At 39.9% G+C, this 21859-nt stretch overlaps 1 protein-coding gene across 5 annotated transcripts in view; it reads right to left on the bottom strand.

Annotated features, from left to right (window-relative positions):
• FNBP1L (formin binding protein 1 like) overlaps positions 1–21859 on the bottom strand; it is a 76255-nt gene that overhangs the window by 13245 nt on the left and 41151 nt on the right. For 3 of the 5 annotated variants that reach the window (XM_014519090.1, XM_025201919.1, XM_025201916.1), the window contains exons 3-9: positions 14515–14568; positions 12799–12946; positions 12303–12365; positions 9710–9814; positions 8977–9105; positions 7016–7162; positions 4217–4420 (exon numbers count right to left, since the gene is read on the bottom strand). In XM_014519090.1, the coding sequence (XP_014374576.1) occupies positions 4217–4420; positions 7016–7162; positions 8977–9105; positions 9710–9814; positions 12303–12365; positions 12799–12946; positions 14515–14568 (850 nt within the window). Of the gene's footprint in view, positions 1–4216; positions 4421–7015; positions 7163–8976; positions 9106–9709; positions 9815–12302; positions 12366–12798; positions 12947–13209; positions 13476–14514; positions 14569–21859 lie in introns of all 5 variants that reach the window. The other 2 variants (XM_025201917.1, XM_025201918.1) reach the window with 2 other exon arrangements.

The raw sequence follows: 21859 nt of genomic DNA, 5'->3' as shown, positions 1-21859 counted from the left end.
GATAGGCTACATTTATAACTGATATTGGTTGTGTACAGAAGTTCATTTCTACCAGTGGAAATTTCTCAGAAATTTGCACCAGTAGAAATCCTGCCAGAAGAGGGAGTAGTAGAGGTGTTCAGGCTGCAGACAGCCCCTCTCTCCTGCTCTCCACACCTTCCTGAGACTGGGGTGATTCAAATCTGGAGATGACAATGCGAGTGCCACTCCTCAGTCCCATGGGGGAGTGGAACAGCAGGAAAAGACTCTACATGCCTACCCCAGACTGGTCTCTGGGGAACAGGGTAGGAGAACAGCCTCTTCCAGTCTGCTTGGGAGCACTGAGGCAAAGCCCCCTGCCCCTACACCAAGCAGGGCACTGCCCAACTTGGGGAAGGGGCACCAGTCTGAGAGGGGAAGGGAGTAGCAAGGCACAGCCCCATACTGAAGCCAGGCTTCCCTGGCTTGGGAAAGGAACTAGGGACTGTGCCTTACTGCTCACTTCCCTTCCTAAGTCAACTTCCCCTTGCCCCTTCCCCTCCTTCTTCCCCACTGGCCAGTTTCCCCTCTTGCCCTCCTGCCACTCAGCTGGACAGAGATTTAAAACCCATTGCAGCTGGGAACTGGGCTCAGGCTGGTTTTCCCCAGCCTGGTTTCCCCACCCCACATTGCTCAGCTGAGTGTTAAGGGGAAGTGGGGAAGGGTGGGGGGAAGGGGAAGCCAGTGCTCGGGAGCGGAGCACGGGGAGCAGTGGGACAAAGCCCTCTGCTTGCATCTCACACTGAGAACTGGGGTTTGAGAAGCAGGCAGGGGCTGCACTGCTCCCTGACACTCAGTTTCCAATGTCTAGCAGCCAAGCAGAGGAAACAGGTCGGCAAAACTTCTTACATCGGAGACTCCAGGTATGAGAAGCCAGGGGGGAGCAGCTGGTGATTTTCCTAGTAGAAACCGAACATCTGTACATAGCCATTGTGATGCACCTGAACAAGCCAGTTTGCAACATCCTTTTGTTTGTAGCTCAGTTGTGAGGAACCACTGCCATAGATGCAGGTAGGTGTATATTACAACTACTCATTTTCTTTTTTATTTCATTTTTTGTTTGGGGGGTTGTTTTGTTTATGTTTACCTTTCGTTTCGTCTCCTCTTCCCTGGCTTCTCTCTCAAGCTGCTCCTCCCTTATCTGTTATACCTTTTCTCCATCCTCTATTATTCTCCCCCTTTCAAGACTGCCTGTTTCTTTTGAATTTCTTTTAAAAAATAGGCCAAAAGTGTATCTTGAAATACAAGTGAAGATCGACCATAATCACGGCTACAACAAGTCATAAAGACTACCTTTAATATCCAGTTACAATTTGTCAATCCAAATTTTTTTCTGATTTAAAAAGTATACTGCTTTTATTATAATATCGTTTTACTAGTGTTCCGATTTAAAGAATCCTTTACAAGAGATTTTTATACTCCCTTGTCTCATTTGTTGTTTTCTGTAATATGAGAAACAGTGACTTAGGCATTATACAAGAGTAACTTTACACATCGGAGTTGTCCCGCTGTGCAATGGCACTGCTCCCCTCTTAGTCTTTGCAGAATCATAGCCTGACTCTACATAGGAAATCATGAATCTGACTATGCCAAAGTGCTGTCATATGTGCAAAGTAAACAAACTGGGGGGGAATGGAAACAACATTTCTGGCTAATTTCTTGCAACCATAGTCTTTTTAGGTGTTTCTTGTAACTAAAGCAGATACAAAGGGCCAGACCCGTAACACCTTTAAAGGGCTTCATTGAGAGCCTGGCCCCAAATTTTCATAAGTGTGATTTTCAAACTGACAGTGTCCCTGTAAGTTTCAATCCGAATTTTGCACCTAGCTCTTTAGCCAAGTGCGTAGAGAGTATGTTGTAATATAGTTAATAATTATTAAGGCTGTACAAAGCTTCTATCACTGATTCGACTTGGCAGAGATTTGGCCTGATTCGGTGGCCGAATCTCTGAATCCAAATCAAATCAGGAGACCCTTTAATCTCTCCAAATCAAATCAAAACCCTCCTGAATCGATTCAGAAAGATTCAATGATTCGGACATAGACACAGCTTTAAATGTTTCTTCTGCATACCTCAAGGTACCAGGTGGCTTGTGAATGCTGAGATGCTGGGGTGGATGGAGCGTCAGATGGAAGCACGAGGGGGTCCCCAGCATGCTCAGCGGCAGACCCAGAAGTGGACCAGAAGCACTTCCGGGTCCACTGCAGAGTGCGCAGGGGACCCCCCCCCCACCCCGACAACTGGTGCCTCCTGGGTTGGGGGGGGAGAGCACCTGGGGTCCCCCGCAGCCGACTGCTGAGCTGGAGAGGCGCGCGTGTGTGTGTGTGGGGGGGGGGGAGTGTCATCCCCCGCACGCTCAGTGGCGGAACCGGAAGTGGTCCAGAAGTACTTCCAGTCCTTTTCCGGGGCCACCGCCAAGCACACAGGGCCCAACCCCCCCCCCAAAACGCTCCCGTGGGATGCTCCATCTGCCCCAACATTGCAGCGTTCATGAGCCACGCCTGGTACCTCGAGGTATGTAAAAAAAACATTTAAAGCTGTGTCTATGACCTAATCGCTGATTTTCCGAATCAGCATCGAATCTTCAGATTTGGATTCAGCCGAATTGAATCAGGACAGTGATCTGAATCAACAAATCGAATCATTGTCCCCCAATTCAGCCCAAATTCAAATCGAATATGGCCCGTTTCACACATCTCATAGTAGATGAAAAATAATGTAGGTTTTGTTTGATAAATATACAATGACACTGGAAAAATGTACTGTGAAGAGGATACAAGAATCAGATACAGTATAACCTCATGAATCCAGCATGCTCAGGACCGAGTACCTGCCAGAAATGTGAATTTCTGACATGGGAGCAGCGGCTACACACAGACCAGCAGCGTGGGGTGGTGGATGGCAGCAGCAGCTGCTGTGTGCAAGCTCCTCCTCCGCTGGTCTGGGACCAGCTGCTGCTACTCCCCGTTGGAGTGTAGTTTTAAAAAGTGCCGGATTTTTGATAATTCTGGCTGTTTGATATCCGAATTTATGACGTTATACCATATTGCCTCTCTCTCCCTAGAGAAGGCCTGTCTGCTGTTTAGAGCATTATATGTAAAAACATCAGCCCCAACTTGTAAGAGGTCCCGAGGGTAGTTCTCTTACCATAATAAAAAATTCTTTTTCATTACATTGCTACTGGCTGGGAACACTGGAATAAACTCATTCAAATTTGTAAAAAAACATTTTAAATGATGTATGGATATGTTCTAATATGGGACAAATCAAGAGCTCAAATAAATGTCCATGAATTTAATTATTCCTTTTGATAGGCAACAGCTATTAGTGACCCCTGCTGGTGGGTGAGGAAGGCATTTTACACAGAAAGCCTCAATTAAGACTAACAGCAAAATAGTAAGAAAAATAGCAACATCTGTATTCTAATACCTTTTCCCAATGCTCTCTATAGAGCTATTCATTCATTCATTTTTTCTTGAAAGCATCTGCCCTACCAAACTCAGACAAATCAACATTTTTACCAATCAGATGTTATACAGTATTTAATGTTTTCAAACAAAGTGTTTTTATGAAAACATAATCACAAACATTCAAAACTAGCAACACGTACAGTAGAATCCATGTGGTACCCCTACACATACTCATGATGGTGGCATAAAACGGGAAAAATGGGTTTGTGCCTTTCTTACAGTACAAAGTACACCTGAAGGTTAATTTGTTCACTGCAGCAAAGAAAAAAAATGCATCTTTTTTCTGCTTGCTTTCACATAAACAATTAATAGCTTCTCTGCTATGTTTTTTGGAATGCCAGGAAATCATTATAGCTACTAAGGAAGAGAGGGAAAGTGACTTTTATTTAGACCACTTAAAACTCAGTAGGATATTAAATAGGTGTTAAGAAGCCCTAAATGTAAACAGCTGGAGGAAAAGGTCTCTGATTAAATATTTCTAGTCCAATTTTGTACATCCTTCAGAAACAATATCAGCAAAAATAAAGACGACAAGACTTGCCATTCTTGGTTTTTCTAGGATCAGAGAGATCAGAACTCTATGCCAATCTGAAACAGTCAGGTCTCTCTAAAAAGACTTAAAAATAGTAAAGGGCACAAACCTGATTTTAAAAAAGTAATTTCTGCCACCACAAACTCCAAATCCTAAACAGGTTTTTATTTGGAATTAGTAATTTCATAAATGTTACCTTTGGTTTCTTTCCAAAAAGCCACAGCTTGCCCTTGGCCTTGCCCACAGTGGTTTTTGAATCAATCTTCATTCCTTCCTGCTTTGGTGTGCTGATGGTACCATCAGAGATGGTCCTGTAAATATTCTGACTGTAATCTTCAAATGGGAAGTCTCCAGGAGGTTCAAAACCAGACTTGAAGCAGTCGATCACTATTTGAGAGTCCTAAATACAAAAGACATTGCAAGGTTTTGTTTTGCTTTTTAATTAGCTATACATTGTTTTATATACTGGCTATGCTCTAAGTAAAAAAAATACAACAGAGGTAACATGGACTGCATAAATAATGATTCCTAAAATCAATCCTCTTGCAAGCAAATTAGGGGAATAATTATGTTTACAGTCACACTGTTCCTGATAGTTCTTGTAGTACTGTCGAAATGAATGAGACAAATTAAGAATCAGTGGGTTTAACTGCAGGACTAGAAAACGGAACTCAAAATTAGAGTCTTGCTGACATTCCTTCCCCCTTTTCACTCCTCTGAATCAAATTCTCAATCTGTAAAATAATAATGCTCTATTGTAGCTGAAAAGAGTTTTATGTATTAATATTATAAGATAAACCAAATATTCTATATACAGTATCTAGAGTAAAAGATGTGAAATGCGTCTGTATGAATGTACATCCAATTTCAGATAAATTAGCAAGGTTTCAAATAAAACACTTTATAAAAATGTCTCATTACACGTGAAAAATGAATTCTTAATATATTTATAATGCCCTTTACAAACACACTGTACATTTTAGTATCTTAAGGCCCATTTTGTTTCTCTTAAATCCAATGACAAAACTCCTCCCATTGATTTCAAAGTCTGTGGGATCAAGCTTATAATTGAGTATCTTAAGTATAATTTTGTGTAATCACTTATTACACATTTCAGATAAATGCGGACCAAATCACACACACAATTAATTTACAGACACATACTGAAAAATTACATATGCATAATCATAAAGATTAAGTCATTATATATATTATTCACAGGGGCAAAATTAAGATCATACAGGCAATCTTAATTGTCACTTTCTAACTTCTGAGTATTTGCCTTTGCAATTTTAACATTCTTTTAAATTTAGTGGATGTGTTTACAAGAAAGGCTGTACTGTGCAGTAGACCAGGGGTTGTCAAACTGGGGGTACGCAGGACATTTGGAAGGGGGGTACACTCCTTAAAAAAAGATAGAAAACCTCTGCAGTAGACCAATTTACTGTGCAGACTGTGCAAACTGGTCTACTCTGCAGCAAATGCAGGTAGCAAATTAACCACAGAGTAGTTACTGCACAGTAATGCATGTGTAGAAGGCGGACTGAGGACAAATTTGTTCCTGTTCAGCCAGGCAGCTGGGGGTGGGCGATTGCTCCCTGGCCCCAAGACAGGTCCCGGCCAGCCACAGGGAAGCCCTTCTGGGTAAATCCCTGCTGGGCACACTGCTGTAACAGCAGCTCTCCTGCCCCATGCACATCAGGACCCTTCCTGATGCGTATGGGTACAGGAGACAACTGGATATCCGAGAGTCAAAAAAAACCCGTGGGGAAAAAAAACACAGAGCAGTGCACACATGGGCAGCGTGCCCTTGCAGCATGGAGAACGCCTCAGTGTGCAGTATGTAGTGCGGCGGACATGTTTGTGGTGCCACATACTGCATGGCCATGCTTGTCTGGATACACCCACTGGGAGCAGATTTGCTCCCAAAAGGGAGCACGTGTAGTCGTCGTCCCCAGTAGGCTTACGGCACAGTATTTTTACTGTGAAGGAATCCTACTTCGAATTAGTTGCACATGTAGACATGCCCTGTGAGGTCAAAATGCCATCTGCATCCAAAGGCTTTTCAGCAGCTCGAAGAAAATAAGTTGCTCTCAATTTAAAAGCAGCAGCATTCAGATCATGAATTCTGTCAACACAACTGGCAGACTCAGCAAAACTGGCCAGAACTGAATGGTATATAGAGGCTCTCTCCCTCTCTAAGTAATGGCTGAAGCACACTGATGGGAAAGTGAGAAAGCGCAAATTGAACTTTTAAATATACCAGAGAGTTTGAGCCAGGTTTGTTGATGTATTATGGTTAATGGTGATTGGCAATACAGGCATGCAGCATCTGGCATTTAGAATCTGAAGAACAAAGCCCATCAGATTATACCAGCTTTAAAGCTGGCCAAATAATGAACTCACACTATTTCTATCTCTCAACTTCTGCAACATTGAGAACTTAAGATCAAGTAGAATGTTATCAGCTAAAAGAGCAGAGTTCAACAGAGTAAAATTGGCATGCACCAGTATAAGCAGAAATTCAAGAGACATAAATCCGTTGACAACTCTTTTCTCTGTGACCAAACAAAAGGAAACAATGAGTTTCTATAAACGTTGAGTTCTCTTTACCTAAAATGATTTTATGCTACAGCTGTGAAAACATGACCCCTTCCAGTACAAGTCAGGGTAACCAAGGCAAAAAATGTCCAAAATGATGAGCCCCGAGAAAACATAAATGGCGTTTTTGATCAAGTGGTAAGATAAAAACTGAACTGCATATATAACTGACTCCAAAATGGGAAAGAAGCCTTTGGACTATCCTAAAGTTATAACTCACTTATTTGTGTAAAGCCCCTATGAAGACGTTAACTTTAGGATTTGGTACAATATTTTTTAAAAAGTGGAAATATAAATCTGAATGATTTAGTGTGTACTTCCTGCTATTCAATGCATCTTGTGTCTTTCATGTTGATTAATTTCTGTAGATTAAAACATAGCTAAATACACTTACTCTACGTTCATCAACTGATTTTGCTGCAAGAATCATTCCTTCTAAACATTTAGAAATTATGGGAATAACTTTTCGTTCAGAATCAGCAAAACCTTTATAGCATTCACTAAGCTTGATGGTCCTTCGTTCATCCATTTCTTGTAGTTGCTACAAAAAAAACCAAAAAAAACCGAGATAAACATGAGTCTGTTAAGCAATATTCCTATTTTATCCTGTTTAATATACAGGTATAGTTATAGTAGCCATTTGATAACAGAGTCCTGAATGCTCTACCACTTTGTACTAACAGCTTGATGTAATTGGATAATTGGAGAAAAAAAAATTTTTTTTTAAAGAAAGTCAGACTTAGTAAAAGATACATAAAAAATGGCAGTCATGGAGAATGGACATTCACACCACTCCCTTAAAAACAAACTAGAAAAATCTATTTAAAAAACCCCTGCTATTAGTTAATCTAAGATACCAGTTAAGTCACATAGGAAAAAAACCAGTATTACCTTACAATGTTACCCAACACTTCCAATGAAATAATGAAAAAAATCGAAAGAGGAAGGCTTATACTGCAAAAGCAAGTTTTTGGGATTGTATTAGCTTAGAGACTCCAAGAAACATGATTCATTTCTCACCATAAAAACGGATTTTGACCCTGGAGAAATAAAGGTAATAAAGCAAGTCTCCAATCCAAACTAAAAACGAATGATCAAAAACAAACAACAACAAAAAAGATCAAAATGTTCCTCTTGGGACTTGGCTGCAATTTCTTCCTCAGTCTGCTCCTGTCAGGTCCACTGGCACATTCCTTACCAGGCAAATTCTTTTAAGTCTTTTACAAGGAAGGAAAATTTCTCTCTGTGAAACCTAGATCTTCAAATAAATAATCCTTTTAAATCTGACCCTCCCCCAGCTTCTGAAAAATCTCAAGTGTTCTCAGTTTATTACATGTTTAAATGAGTTCAAGGTTTTCAATTTTCTTCTGTTTCCTCTCAGAGATTCACACAGCATTCTTTGACATTCTTTCCCAAATGCCTCTAACAGATTTGATTGCTCATAACTGATGCCATTCCTAGCTCAACTTTTACTTGATGAGTTTTACAAGATATTCAAGTTTTGGATAATTATTTCTATTTTTTTTTTTAAGAGGGATACATAAATTGGCTTCAGAGAATTCTTTTTTGGCTGCAAAGTCTGCACGGACCGACAAAAATTTACAGAGTTTTAAGAGAAGAACATATATTTCTTGGGAGGGCACGCAAATTGAATTAGATGCATATATGTTTCATCTGCCCACCGTAGTAGTAAATTACTGCAGTTCGGTTTCACTTACTGCAAGTAAGAGTAAACAGACAAACCAGTTACCCTGGATTCAAGGACACTGCTGTAAGTCTCCCCTTATCCTTTTTAAGCAGAGTTATTATTTCACCTGTTTACTCCATGCGACTTTGTGGATTACTGTTCCCTAGGTCAGCCTTTACTGCCAGGGGTCCCTGCATTCTATCCTGCCAGTAGTTACAGCTGGGGTATACCAAGTCATACCCAAGGGTATTAGCCATAGGACATAGCTCTCACTGGGAAACAAGGAGCTGTAAATCTAAAGCATCAAAAGAAGGAAGGGCCTGACATTACTAGAATGAGACTTTTAAGCATCTGCTCAATCAGCAGTCTCATACCCCTTATTTCTTCTTCTGCCATATGTCTAGTAGTGCTTAAACAAACAAAGGAAAGCCTAAAGTTTACAACAATTTTAACAGAAAATATAACAGCATATTTTAGTGAAATTTCTAAATCTAAATGGCTATAAAACAAATCTTATCTAATAAAAACCTTGAATGACATATTATAGGTACCTTAGGGCAGTTTAAGTGACGTAAGTGATCTATTAAACTGATAGAGGTAAAATTTAAGTTTTGAAATCAATTTCTCCCTCAACATAGAGAAAACAATTTAGGTAAATATTGCTGTACCTTGTATATCTGAGGAATAACAATGTAGAAGTGTTTGTGTTGTTCGCCATTGAAGTTCTGTAGTTGTGCAGCATATTCATTTTTGTTTTCATCAGCCATGTGTGTACGCAGATTTAATTGTTGCTTAGCCTAATGAAAAAGTCACTTCAGTAAAAACATGCCTCATTTGTGTTCTTCCAAAAAAATGTAGTGTGTTACTTTAACCAGCTTTCCTAGCAATCACATAGGAACATTAGTCACAATAGCTGTAAAGTTTTAAATGCTTCCCTCTTACAGTTTGAGAAAACAAATGGAAGAGATGCAAGCACCATCAAATTTGTACTGTCAGTACATGGTTAGCAACTAGCACTAACTCCATCTTTAATCACCTGAACTAATGACAGATCAGAAGGAGAAACTCAAACATATAACAATGTAAGCTTCATAAGAATGAACCACCCCAGCTAGTGCTTCTGTGTACATATGAGCAACCTTGCCATTGCTCCTACCAGCAGCAAGATATGCAAAACTAACCTTAAAAAATGAAGAAATACTTCCCTTCACTCCACTATGCACTAAGTTTTAAAGGATAAATTGTACTGTAATTTTGATACGGTGTATAACATGCGAAGAACACACACATACACACATACTGCCAGTCCAATATTGCTAAAAGAAAAAAAGGCAATAAAAAGAATCAACATTTTCTAATAAAGAAGAAGGAGGAGAGAGGAAGAAATGTTATTGCTCTTACCTTCTCAACATCAGCCTTTGTAGCATTAGTGTCATTGTCCAGTCTTTCATAGCTTTGTTGTGCCTTTTCTGCCTCTCTGCACTCTCTCTCAAATTTCTTTTTGCTCTGAAAAAAAAATCACAAAAACCTCATTATTACAAATTATTTCAAATGGCTGTTATCTAAGCTTCCATTTAAAGTTCCATTTCTCTAGTTTAACAATCTCTGAAAATTATACTATTACTGTCTTCTTGGGTCTATAGCCAAATCACACTCTCTCCAGAGCCTGGAACTTACTCCATGTACCTTAATAAAGTTCCAGCACAGAACCAGTCCAAATAGGCTACAAAATTATTATACAAGTAATCAAAACCCCTTATTATACAAGCTTGCACCTAGTTAAGAGAGTTATGTCCAGGTTTTAACTTAGGCGGAGATGACCAGTATTGGAAGTAGAAGGAAAACCCCCTATAGGGACACACATTTGTATAGTTGAAGATTTATTTTTTTCCAACTATTTGAAATTGAACATCCATATTACAGTGACTTTCAGAGGCAGTTACATGGGCCAGATATACATTTTGATATTTTACTATGCTTAGACACTTGGGTCAACAATCGTGTTTGCTGACAGGCTGATGTGCATGTTTTAGAAATCAGCATAGACCAGAACAAACAACATTCAACACTGTCTTCTCAGGGCTGTCCAACTTCTAAGCCCCCAGAGGCCACATCAGTGGGGACCACACCAGGCAAGGTGCCCCTCCTCCTTTGGGCCCTGCACCAGATAGACACCCCACCTCACCCCCAACTGCTCAGTGAGGACAACTCCTCCATACACACCGCTGCACTGCATCTGCACCACCCCCTCCTCACTGCTGCACTGTACAAGTGCAAGTCCCTCCTCCTGCTGCAAAGTGTGCCCTTGCAGGCAGCACTCCCACCGCTGCCCTACAAGTGCAACTCCCCCCAATGCACAGCCCCAATCCTGCACAACCTCCCTACACCCAGCCTGGACTCACCTTCAATTCTCTGTGCTGCTCTGCATCACCCCACCCTGGTGAGGGCAGGAAGAGGCAGCCAAAGGAGAGAGGTGGAACCTGGAGATTCTGGCTGCTGTTGCACCCAGAGGAATGGGGGGAGCATGTTTTGAAACAAGGAAGGGCTGGGGGGGAGGGACGGGGGGGGTGGGATGGGGACGGGTGAGCCCCCTTTAAAAAATGACAGCCCCCAGTCCGCCCTGCACCTTTCTAAGCAGCTTAGATGGCAGCAGCTCCTTACAGCTTCTGGCTGCCACCACCACAGACACCCCACAAGAGTCGGGAGTGCAATTCAAACCCAGGGCAGTGGGGGAGTAGCAGCCAGGTGAGACCCCAGGGGCTGTAACTTAACCCCTCAGAAGCCATATGCAGCCTGTGGGCCCCAGTTGGACAGCCCTGTCTTAACTCACTGGAGTTATACCCTCTGACATGATCTTAAAGACAGTATACATCAAACCATCAATCAGCTAACATAATTGCTGACAAAAGTGTTCAGACATAGTAAGATTTCATGGTGTGGACAAAGTCTTCTCACTTGACTGTAGCCAAAGATTGCTGATCTCAATGTAGCTGGAGAGCATATCAACTCCTGGAGAAGTGTATGATGAACTTGCCAACACTATTATGATGATAAGCGCTGGCACAGAAGAGAACCTGGGTCAATATAACTTTAGACGCATCATTAAGTTATGAACGTCTTCTAATCAGGGACTTTAAAAGAAAGATAACTGATCAACACCCCTGGAGAACGTCACCTCTTGCATTCCTCTGTTTAACAGAGTTTATGCAGCCTGCAAGGCTAATAAATATAACAGCAGCTTGATAATCTGATCATTCCTGACTAGACCTCCTGTTACAAGCCATCAAAATCAAGCCCAATGCTAATTACAGATTTATTTATGCATTTGATTTATATGCTGCCACCCCCAAAAAGGCTTATGATGGCTTATAACCAAAGATAAAACAACACATTCTTAAAGCATCAACCTCTGAAATGATGCATAAATAAACCCACTTTACAGCTGGGTGAATTTTAGGATAAATAGCAAGAACAAGATCTAAAATAAGCTACTAAAACTATGATGGAACAGCAAAAAAATTATGAGAATGTATTAAAAAGGAATAGCACAGCTAGTGAAATTCTGCCCTACATAACAAGATAATCGTTAAACATGCGGCTGCAGGTGAGAGCAGGTCAGGAGAAAGGTACCGACAGTTAATGGTTTGAATTCTTATTCACTTCTTTCCCAGCCATTGCCAGTGTATGGCTCCAGGGCATAGAAATGAGTGTTCTTTTCAAGAAAATTCTAATATATCTGAAATCTACTTTCCTGTGCTACATAAATCCCAAGGGTTTGACTCCTATGTAGAATAGATACTTACACAGAGATTAGCTGTGCAATGAACTACAAGTACATTATATTCTGCCTGGGTTATTAAACAATATATCTAGTATGATCATTCAGTCATATAAAACTTAACCCTAATCCCAAACAGATGAAAAATATAAAACAAGCATGATAATATCAGTTATCTATAGACTGTACATTATTAATGTTGACAGAAGAACTCACATTATCCATCTGTTTCCAACACATGTCGAGATACTGCTGAGCTTTTCGTCCCTCTTGAAGATGCTGGAAGACCACAAATAAGATTTCTTTTTAAATAAAATCACAGGTAGTGTTAACATTGCCAATTTCCGTGCAAGTTTCTATTCTGTATGCTGAGACAATTGTTTTCTACTTTATCAGGATACTGTCTGGGACCTATGACCAATTATACAAGAGCAACACTACAGACCAAAGTTATCTTCATACTTAAAATTTATTGGCAAGCACAATCTTCTAAATAGCATTTCAACTATGTACATTTATTCAGAACAACTATAGCCAACACATACGTTTCAAGGAGAGTAATCTAATATATTATTAAGCCATACACAAAAAGTATCAAGAACAATTATAGCTGCCACATTTAAAAATACTGATCCAGTAAACAAATATACAGATTATTTCAGTAAAAATAGCCATTTTATGTGTAATTATTGGAAAAGAATACAGGAATTACCATTTTCCTTTCTGTTTTTAGATCATGAGAGTATCTCATTAGTTCACCATATACTCTGTGTCCCATTTCTTCTGCAACTACTTCTCGCTGTCCTGCATAGTCATTTAACTCGTTAAGGATGTTAAAAAAGGCTAGACATGTGGTAAACCTGACAAAACATATTAAAAAGATATGGTGAAATATGGGTTTTTTTTACAATCACTATAGATCTCTTTACTTACAAAAAGAGAACACTGTGTGTTCAAAGCAGGTGTATTGTCAAATAAGTGTACACTTAGTACTAGTTGAATTCTAGTGGAAATACAGAGTGGGGAAAACCTAAATTGAGCTCAGGACGCACCATGTTCTAACAGAGTTTTATAAGAACACAGGTTTTTTTGTGGGTGGAAAAAAAAAGAATAAGAATACTACCTGGAAGACCCTGTGGTATACTGGCATCTCCTAAGCTGCCAACTGAGAGGCCTGAGTTTAGGAATGAATTTAGGTCCCTAGGCTCAGAGGCTGAACTTGTTGCAGAGATGATGTGCTTGGTCTCGAGGGTGGAACATGCCAATCATGCCACTGATAGGCATCCGGATGGATGGTCTACAGAATAAGCTTGCTATCAGCTCTGGAGACAGCTGCCTGCTTGCCTGCCCACCTCTTGGCTGCAGGTTTAGGTGCCACTATGGCTGGCACTAAAGAGGGAAGGAGGAGGGGCAAAAATAAGGGTAGAAAGTGTGTGTGGAAGGGAGGAAAGAAACAAAAACAGTCACTGTATTAAAACAGGCATTTTCTCTTTTTAATTGTGGAACACTGCCATGTCCATGAGGTTGACAAGTGCTGAGCTCCAATGGAGAGTTGGAAATCCGGACACTTGCGGTCCAAGTGTCTTTGAAAGTGTTCATATAAAACTGAGTTCCTGAGGAATCCTTAAGGTTCCTGCACCATATGTCCCTGGCTGCAATCTGAAATCTAGCCTACCCGCTTCCCCATCTTTTCAACATTCTTTCATTCTTAGGCCCTTATTTATTTTTTAAAAATAACAACTGTGCTTTCAGCCAGTCATCAAAGAATCAGGAAGAGTACAGACAGCAAAGCAAGCTCAGCTCTTAAACTGGTAATCATGAGGTTGGCTGCATCCAGATTGCTGCCGCTACAAAACAGGACTGTAATCTGCTCTGGCTCTGGAGCCAACCAAGTTACCAGTGCAACATACTTGAATTCCACTAGCCAAAAGTAAATGACCATTCATTAATCACTCAGAACCTAAGTCTGCAGAGCTACATTCTGCATGTTACCAGGACTCTCAAAGAGTTAATTCATTTTGTAAGGGGAAAAAGATAGTAACCGACAACTTAGGGGCTATTCCCATTCCCCATTGATATACTAAACAAAGTAATTATTGTGCTAAACAATCATTTCTAATTCTGGACTAAATTAGGTTTACTTTGCAAAGCATCTAATACAAATTACCACTTTAATAACACTTATAATTTAAAACAACAATGGAAAACACAAAATATACATTATGTTTCAAAACTGTAATAAAACAAAAAAAAAAAAAACTCAAGTAGAAAAGATTCTGACTCCATTACTTTATTTTTTTAAACTGATCTATCAAAATATTTATTCAGGAAAAGCTTCACTCAGGACAATAAAGATTAAACAATGAACAGTAGTGTTTGCTATTTATACTTGGAACTTTAAATACATATATATGTAGGGTTTTTTTACCTGGGCTCTTCCTCTTTGGATGAACGTTTAGGACAATACTTCTTGACCAGATTTCTATAAAGGAAGAAAAACAGGTACACTGTTTATGATGAAGTTTTAAATCTAAATGAATATAACTGACAAAAATAGCCTGCAGTGTTGTAAATGATCTTCATGAGCACATTTTACAACAACATACGTCTCTTTCCAGGACATTGACTAGAGAATGTGCAAAACAGACTAATTCCTGTTGTAAGCTCAGTGCAGTAACATCAGGGAGACATCCACAAAACTTCAATAATTAAGAGCTATTTGGTAAAACAAGCTAACTAAACACAGAACAATAAGTCATGCATTTATATACTGGCATCTAAAAATTCATATAAAAAGCAGAATTAATATCAAATTTGACATATATCTGGACATACAGTCAGAGTGCAAATTGCACCAGCACTCTGTGAGGTATTAACAGTAAGTGCTATTTACCATTATGTATGAACCTGTTTGCAAGGAAACCCAGTGTGCTTGGCTTGACTTTTAAGCAGACGTGTAGAAGAGTTATTTTAATGATGCTACAGATGCTGTCTGGAGGGAGCTGATTTTCAGCGTACAGGGAGCAGTATCTTTATTTAGAGACATATAATATCTTTGAACACTGCTGGAAATATCAACATTCTGAAAACTAAACTAAAAAGGAGACCCAGACCTCAATCCAGCACCACACATCACACATGGCAGCCCAATTTATTTAAAAAAGGAGACAGCTCACGTGTGTCCTACATGGGATTTTGAGCAACACATTTACTACATTAAACTCACTTACTCTCTGGTAGCATGGTATAGGCTGCTACAGAAACAACTGTAGGATATCTTCTGTTGTAAGTACTGCTACCAACATCAGCCCAAAGGAAAGTTCAGAACTTAAAATTTTAAATACCTATTTTCCTCCATGCATTCTGCATAAATTTAGTGTCCCAAAGATGCCCATACTCCATCTTGAAAGTCCTTCCTTTAAAATCCATTTTCTTTTTATATTTTTGGTATAAGAAAAAAGTCACATTTTTACATTGCAGAATCTGTTTTACATAATCATCAAAGTTATCTTGGCTTTATAATGCACAAACATAATTATAGGGGTGTAGGTTGTAGCTGTGTTGGTCTAAGGACATAGGCAGACAAGGTTCTTCGGGTGAATCTGTTATCTTTTATTAGACCAACTTAAATAGTTGGGAAAAAATTTTTAGCAAGCTTTCGGGTTTAAAAACCCTTTGTCAGGCAGAGGAAGCCTCTGCAGTTGGTGTGCGCTCTTCCTGGATGACTAATCTTCTTAACTATTCATTCCATCCAGGAAGAGCACACAACAACTGCAGAGGCTTCCTCCGCCTGGCAAAGGGTTTTTAAACCTGAAACCTTGCTAAAAAAATTTTTTCCAACTATTTAAGTTGGCCTAATAAAAGATATCATATTCACCCAAAGAACCTTGTCTGCCAAACATAATTATAGCTTAATTGTTGATCTCATATTTCTGATGGAAACTGAATTTCTTTTTCACCAAATAAAAAATACTTTTCTATATCAAAGTAAAACAAACAAATTGAAGATTCCTCATTAAAAACAAACAAACAAAAGAATCTGCACTTGCTTCCTTGCTAGCACAGGTGGAAATCTAATATTTCTATTTTATATTATTTTCCAATAGTTCTAGCTGTCTTGTCATAAAATCAGTTGAATTCTATTCTGTTTCTGCTCTACTAAAAGTTGTCTTCTATCTTTAAGATTCCCTGCTTCACAAACTTTAATATCTACTGTTGAGATATAAATAGAAAATTATTTTAATTTTCTTAATTTTCCCGCCATACTAGTCATGGATTTTTGCAGTGTTAATTCTTGTCAGCATTTAAGTAGAATTATTTCAAAGTAAGATTGGTAGTATCTGTTCTTTTAAGAGTCTCCCCATAACCAACATGAAGTGGCAGTCAGATTTGGTTTTAGGCATCTTTATAGCTTGAGACTTCTTTTCCTGATATTTCTGCAAAAGGTGGTGGTACTTTCTCTACCATGGAGTCTATTTAGTAACTTCAGTAAGAAAAGCAAATAACAGAGCTAAATTACTATTTGGCTGCTAACCTCATACCCCACAGAGCTTAATTTGTTGTCAGAGATTTTCACCGTTGACACAACAACACTGTATTTATAATGCAAACACGTAGCATTAAGATTAGCATTATATGTACATGGTGCTTTTACTACAGTGGTGCCCAGCCTTCTGGCCCTGTGGGCTAGGTGAGTGGCATGGGGCTGGTCCATGGGTACACCCCCATTCACCAAAATCAGGGCCTGCACTGGTCTGCATCCCCGATCTAGTGCTCAGGGCCACATTACCTGGTGTCCAGAGCTCTCCATGGGTTCAGAAATTTGGCAGAAGCAGAGAGATGCCACCATTGCACCACATCCCTGCCATCACATTTTTGGACCCATGGGAAGCCCCCCAGGCCAAATGACCCAACACTGGGGGTCAGATCTGGCCAGTGGGCTGAGCACTCTTTTATCTTCTATATCAAGTGCAGTAACACTAAAAGGATATCTGAAAAACAGCACCTTCTTACTTCCATTCACTACACATCTCAAAGGCCATACTCTGTTTACTTGTTTTTCCCATACCTATAACCTTCACTTTTACTGGAAGTCGTCATTACCAACATGTTTAAAGTAGGGTTGAAACACCATTGTAGCCATGATTGTCCAGGAAATGTCCAAGAGGCAAGGCTTCTTTGTGACATCTTTTATCCAAGCAGACTGAGTGCATTTGCATGGAGTCTCTTCACTGATATTTAGCTCAACCTGAATCTGCTTCTCCTTCAGATCTGAGGAAGGGTACCTGGTGCCCAAAAGCTTGCTCCACAGCTCTTCCAATTATACAGTTAAACCAATGAAAGAGATTACAAAAAATCCTCGCCTCTTGGACAATATGTGCAACACAACTGTCAGACAGTACAATTTTAAACTATGAAAACAGATTTTAAGGAAGTTTTCTCACCATGCAAATTAAATAAGCAACAATTCAAAGAGAAAAATGGTAAAACAGAAACTCCATAATGTCCAAACTGAAGAGACACTTCCTTAGGAGTGACTTGTGGGCAAGCAGAGTCCCGCATGGACCTCTACCACTTCAGCTAATAAGTTGTTAATAAAGTAGATGACCCCCCTCATGGGAAATATGAGACACTTAAATACATTGTATTACCCCAGATTAATACACTAACGTACACTGTCACGTTGTAGAACCCATAAGGCAACAGAATCCTGGAGATTAGGTTCTTGGGTTCTTTCCGTCTCTGTGAAGAAGGCATACACAGCACTTAAAAAAGTAGTTACAAATTCATGGGATTGAAACGTTCTGTCCAAGAGATAACAAAGACAAGACATGGGCCTGACATAATAGAGGCTTGAGTTCTGGCTCCTGTTTTGCCTGAAGTAGCGTTGCACAACCTCATGCTCAACTCATTTGTAAATGGGAGGTATGAAAAGGAAGCAGTGAGAGGCCATGTTCAATGGTACAGAGCACAGAAATATAAGCAGCAGTTAGTGCAAAATTAGTGATTTTAGCTTCCTTGATTTTTTAAATATTCACAGTTAGGCCAGAAGGGACAACTATCATCACCTGGTTTGAATTAATATATGCAGGCCATAAAATTGTGCTCAGAAACTAGATTAAAACTGTGGCATTCAGAAAGGATCTAGTTTTATATATACAGGCAGTCCTCAGACTTAGGACACAATTGGTTCCTGAAAACCGCATCTTAAGTCGAAACGTTGTAACTCAGAACCAATTTTCTCATAAGAAACAATGTTATAAATGGGGGATTGGTTCCTGAACCAAGGCCCGATACCCTATTTTCACCAAAAATACCCCAGAATTTTGTACTCAATCAATTATAGATAAGTAATATAGCTACATTAATATATTTATATTATAAATAGCAATCATATTGATTTGGAAGGACTTCTTTGAGGTGACTTTGCTGGACTTTCTGAAGGGCTCTTGGTTGGACTTTTTGAAGGGTTCTTGGCTGGAGTCTTTTCAGGAGTCTTGGCTGCAGGTTTTTCTGGAGTCTTGTCTGCTTTCTTAAAGAAAGTGTCCAAGGAAGTTTGGACAGATGTTCTCCAGGGAGATGAGCGATGCAGCGAACTTGTTCACTGGCATGGCATGGCATCGAATCAAGTGTTGTAAAGTCGAAATTGACATCATAAAGTTGAAACAGGGTGACAATTTATAAACGTTGTAAGTGTGAAACATTATAACTCAAAACGTTGTCACAGTCAAGGACTGCCTGTACTTCCTTCAGAGGGCAAGGCAAGAATATCACATCTCCAGTATCATGGAGAACCCTGACTCTTGTTCAAATTCTCCTTTCTTTCTTAGTACAGATTAAAAAATAAGGATTTATACACATCTGGATAGGTGGGTTTTTTTCTTATCTCAAAAAAGGCAAAACCTTTTCCTAAGCAACCAGGCATATTTTTCTACGTTCAATTTTCTGGTATTATTTTATATTCCTGCCTCACACTGTATATAAATGCTCACATTACTAACAGGGAACTCCTAAAATACACCTCATTATTATTCAGAAGGTGAAATGCATAACAAGCATAACAATGCTGTAACTAGGCAACAGTGCAAGAGCCTTTTCAGGAGAAGATTTTCTGGTGTGTTACAGATAAGAAAGGAAAACCACTTAATATAAAGCATACAGTTTAAAATGGCAGTGGGGGAGGGTCTTGACTGATGAATTATGAGCATGATGATTTCTGTTCTAGTTTTATTTTTCCAACATGATGCTGATTTCATTAATCATTTTATCAGTCATAAGAAAGAAATACCTTACAACAAAGCTTCTCTCTAAAAAAGAGGCAAATTTGACTCCCATTAAGTCAAATGAACTTGTAGTTTAATCGCAAACAAGTCAATGGAAGTCATCTCTGTCTCTCTGAAGAAGCAGAAGAAGGTTGCCTACATGGAGCTCACTGTAGGTTTGGGATCTTTAAGTGGATTTGAAAAGTAAGAACATAAAATGTGAACTGTTCTGTTAAATTCCTTGTGTCAAACTCAGAGATGACTTTTCCCTCTCAATCCCACAAGGTTTAAATTGTTACGGTCCAAAGTTTCATTATAGGAGTTTATAACGTGTGCTTTGTGCCTTCTGTAATCCACCTCAAATACTGTGGAAGTACCAAGAATCTGTTTCAGCAGAGCATGTTATTAAGTTCTCTGTTATTTTTAGTATGAGTTTGCTCTATATTGTAATTGCAAGGATAGAAAATAAGAGACTGGTAATGGAAAATGAATTATTTCACCACTAGGTCATCACCAGTTTAAATCCCACTCTATTTAGTAATGAGTGAAAGTTACTGCCCTCTTGGCTTATATGAAATGAGTTAGGCTTCATTATCTAGTAGACATGCATCCATATTGCCCACACAAGCACCACTCTTAACACCAGTTAGTGGCTTTGCCAGAGATGTACAGCGTTACAAAGGTCACAGAAACTCAGCTTATCCCTACCAGTGGTCCAGAAATATAGGAATCTTGGACAGCTCCTACTTGGTGCTCTACCCTTTCCTGTGGATAAATTAATTATTTCACAGATGAATGTAGCCAACACTAGACACTACATTAAATTAAAAATAAATAAGGGCTTTGAATTAATATATATGTTATTCCCAGATATGAGTGAGACAGTAAATTATTTTTAATAGACTAGGCCAAGCTGAATCTTTCCTCCAAACACAAAAGCAAAGATGAAAGGGCAGAAATAATTATCAATGGAAACTAGAGATTAAGATGCTTCATTCATTTAAAAGCATATGATGAATCTGCCAATTGAGCCCTCTTTGGAAATACTAGTTATCAAGGGAATGCGTCCATTTTCTGCAGCGTAGAAGAGAAATGTAAATTTTATCAAATGTCCCAATCAGTTACTACATATTGGCATTTTACTTGCTTATCTGTACAGAACTGAATTTGGCATATAGTCTGTAGGTCAAAGTCAGACCAGAGATAAAGGGGTGCAATTTAATTGATTTTGCAAAAGTTGCTTTGATTTATGTCTAATAGTTACTTCAGGTTATACCAACTCTGAATTTGACCCAGGGTTTTGGTTTATTCTGAATTTGACTGGTTACAGGAGACTTTGGAAACAAATTATAGATTTCACAGAGTTCACAGACATTAAGGCTGGAAGGGACCTCGCTTGATCGTCAGCTCCAGCCCCCTGCCTAAGGGGCTGGCAGGAAGTCTGCTGGGTTCAAATGGCTCGGATTGCTCTGAGCTGTGTCATTTGTGCCTACATGGATGAGGAGCACTGAGTGGTGATCGGAGGGCCGGACAGGTTTCAGGATCCTCTCAGCTAAATCCCGGATACAGACCCCTAGGAGGCAGCAGACCTCACGGGCCAAGAGATGAAAGTCTACTGAAAGTCTACTTATATTGAAAGTCTACTTTCATGGTATATGCAGCAATACAGTACTTCCAGACACTTGATATTCCAAAGGTAAACTATACTTTAAGGGGATTCTGATTTCATAGATCTTCATAGATTTCATAGACTTTTGAGCTGGAAGGGACCCCGGAGGATCAGAGTCCAGCCCCCTGCCCCAGGGGCAGGAAGTCTGTAGGGATCACAGGATCCCAGCAAGATAAGCATCCAAATGTGCCTTGAAGGCATTCAAAGTGGGTGCTTGAACTGCCTCCGGTGGCAGTCTATTCCAAACCTTGGGGGCTCAGACAGTAAAGAAGTTCTTCCTTATGTCCAGCCTGAATTGGTTGCGGTAGAATTTGTGACCATTCGATCTTGTCATCCCTTGGGGCACTCTGGTGAACAGACATTCCCCCAGATCCTAATGAGCACCCCAATAAACTTATAGGTGGCCACCAGATCACCCCGGAGCCTGCGCTTTTCTAGGCTAAAGAGTCCCATGGCTCTCAGCCTCTCATCATAAGGTCTGTTTTCCTGACCTCTGATCATGCGCGTGGCTCTTCTCTGCACCCTCTCAAGCTTCTCCACATCCTTTTCGAATTGTGGAGCCCAAAACTGGACACAGTACTCCAGCTGCGGCCTCACCAAGGCCGAGTACAACGGGAGGATGACGTCCTGAGATTTTGCTTGAGAACCATCTATGGATGCAAGCCAGAGTTTTGTTCACTTTACCAGCTGCAACATCGCATTGGTAGCTCATGTTCATCTTGTGGTCAATCATGACCCCCAAGTCCCTTTCATCTGTAGTGCTAACCACCGTAGCACTGCCAAGCCTATAAGCATGCTGCAGGTTTTTCCTCCCAAGGTGGAGAACCTTGCATTTTTCGGTG

This window comes from Alligator sinensis, unplaced genomic scaffold (assembly GCF_000455745.1).
Source record: "Alligator sinensis unplaced genomic scaffold, ASM45574v1 scaffold199_1, whole genome shotgun sequence".
In the NCBI taxonomy this organism is placed as follows: domain Eukaryota; kingdom Metazoa; phylum Chordata; order Crocodylia; family Alligatoridae; genus Alligator; species Alligator sinensis.
The sequence above is the reverse complement of the archived record's forward strand: the minus strand, read 5'-3'. Positions and strand labels throughout refer to the sequence as shown.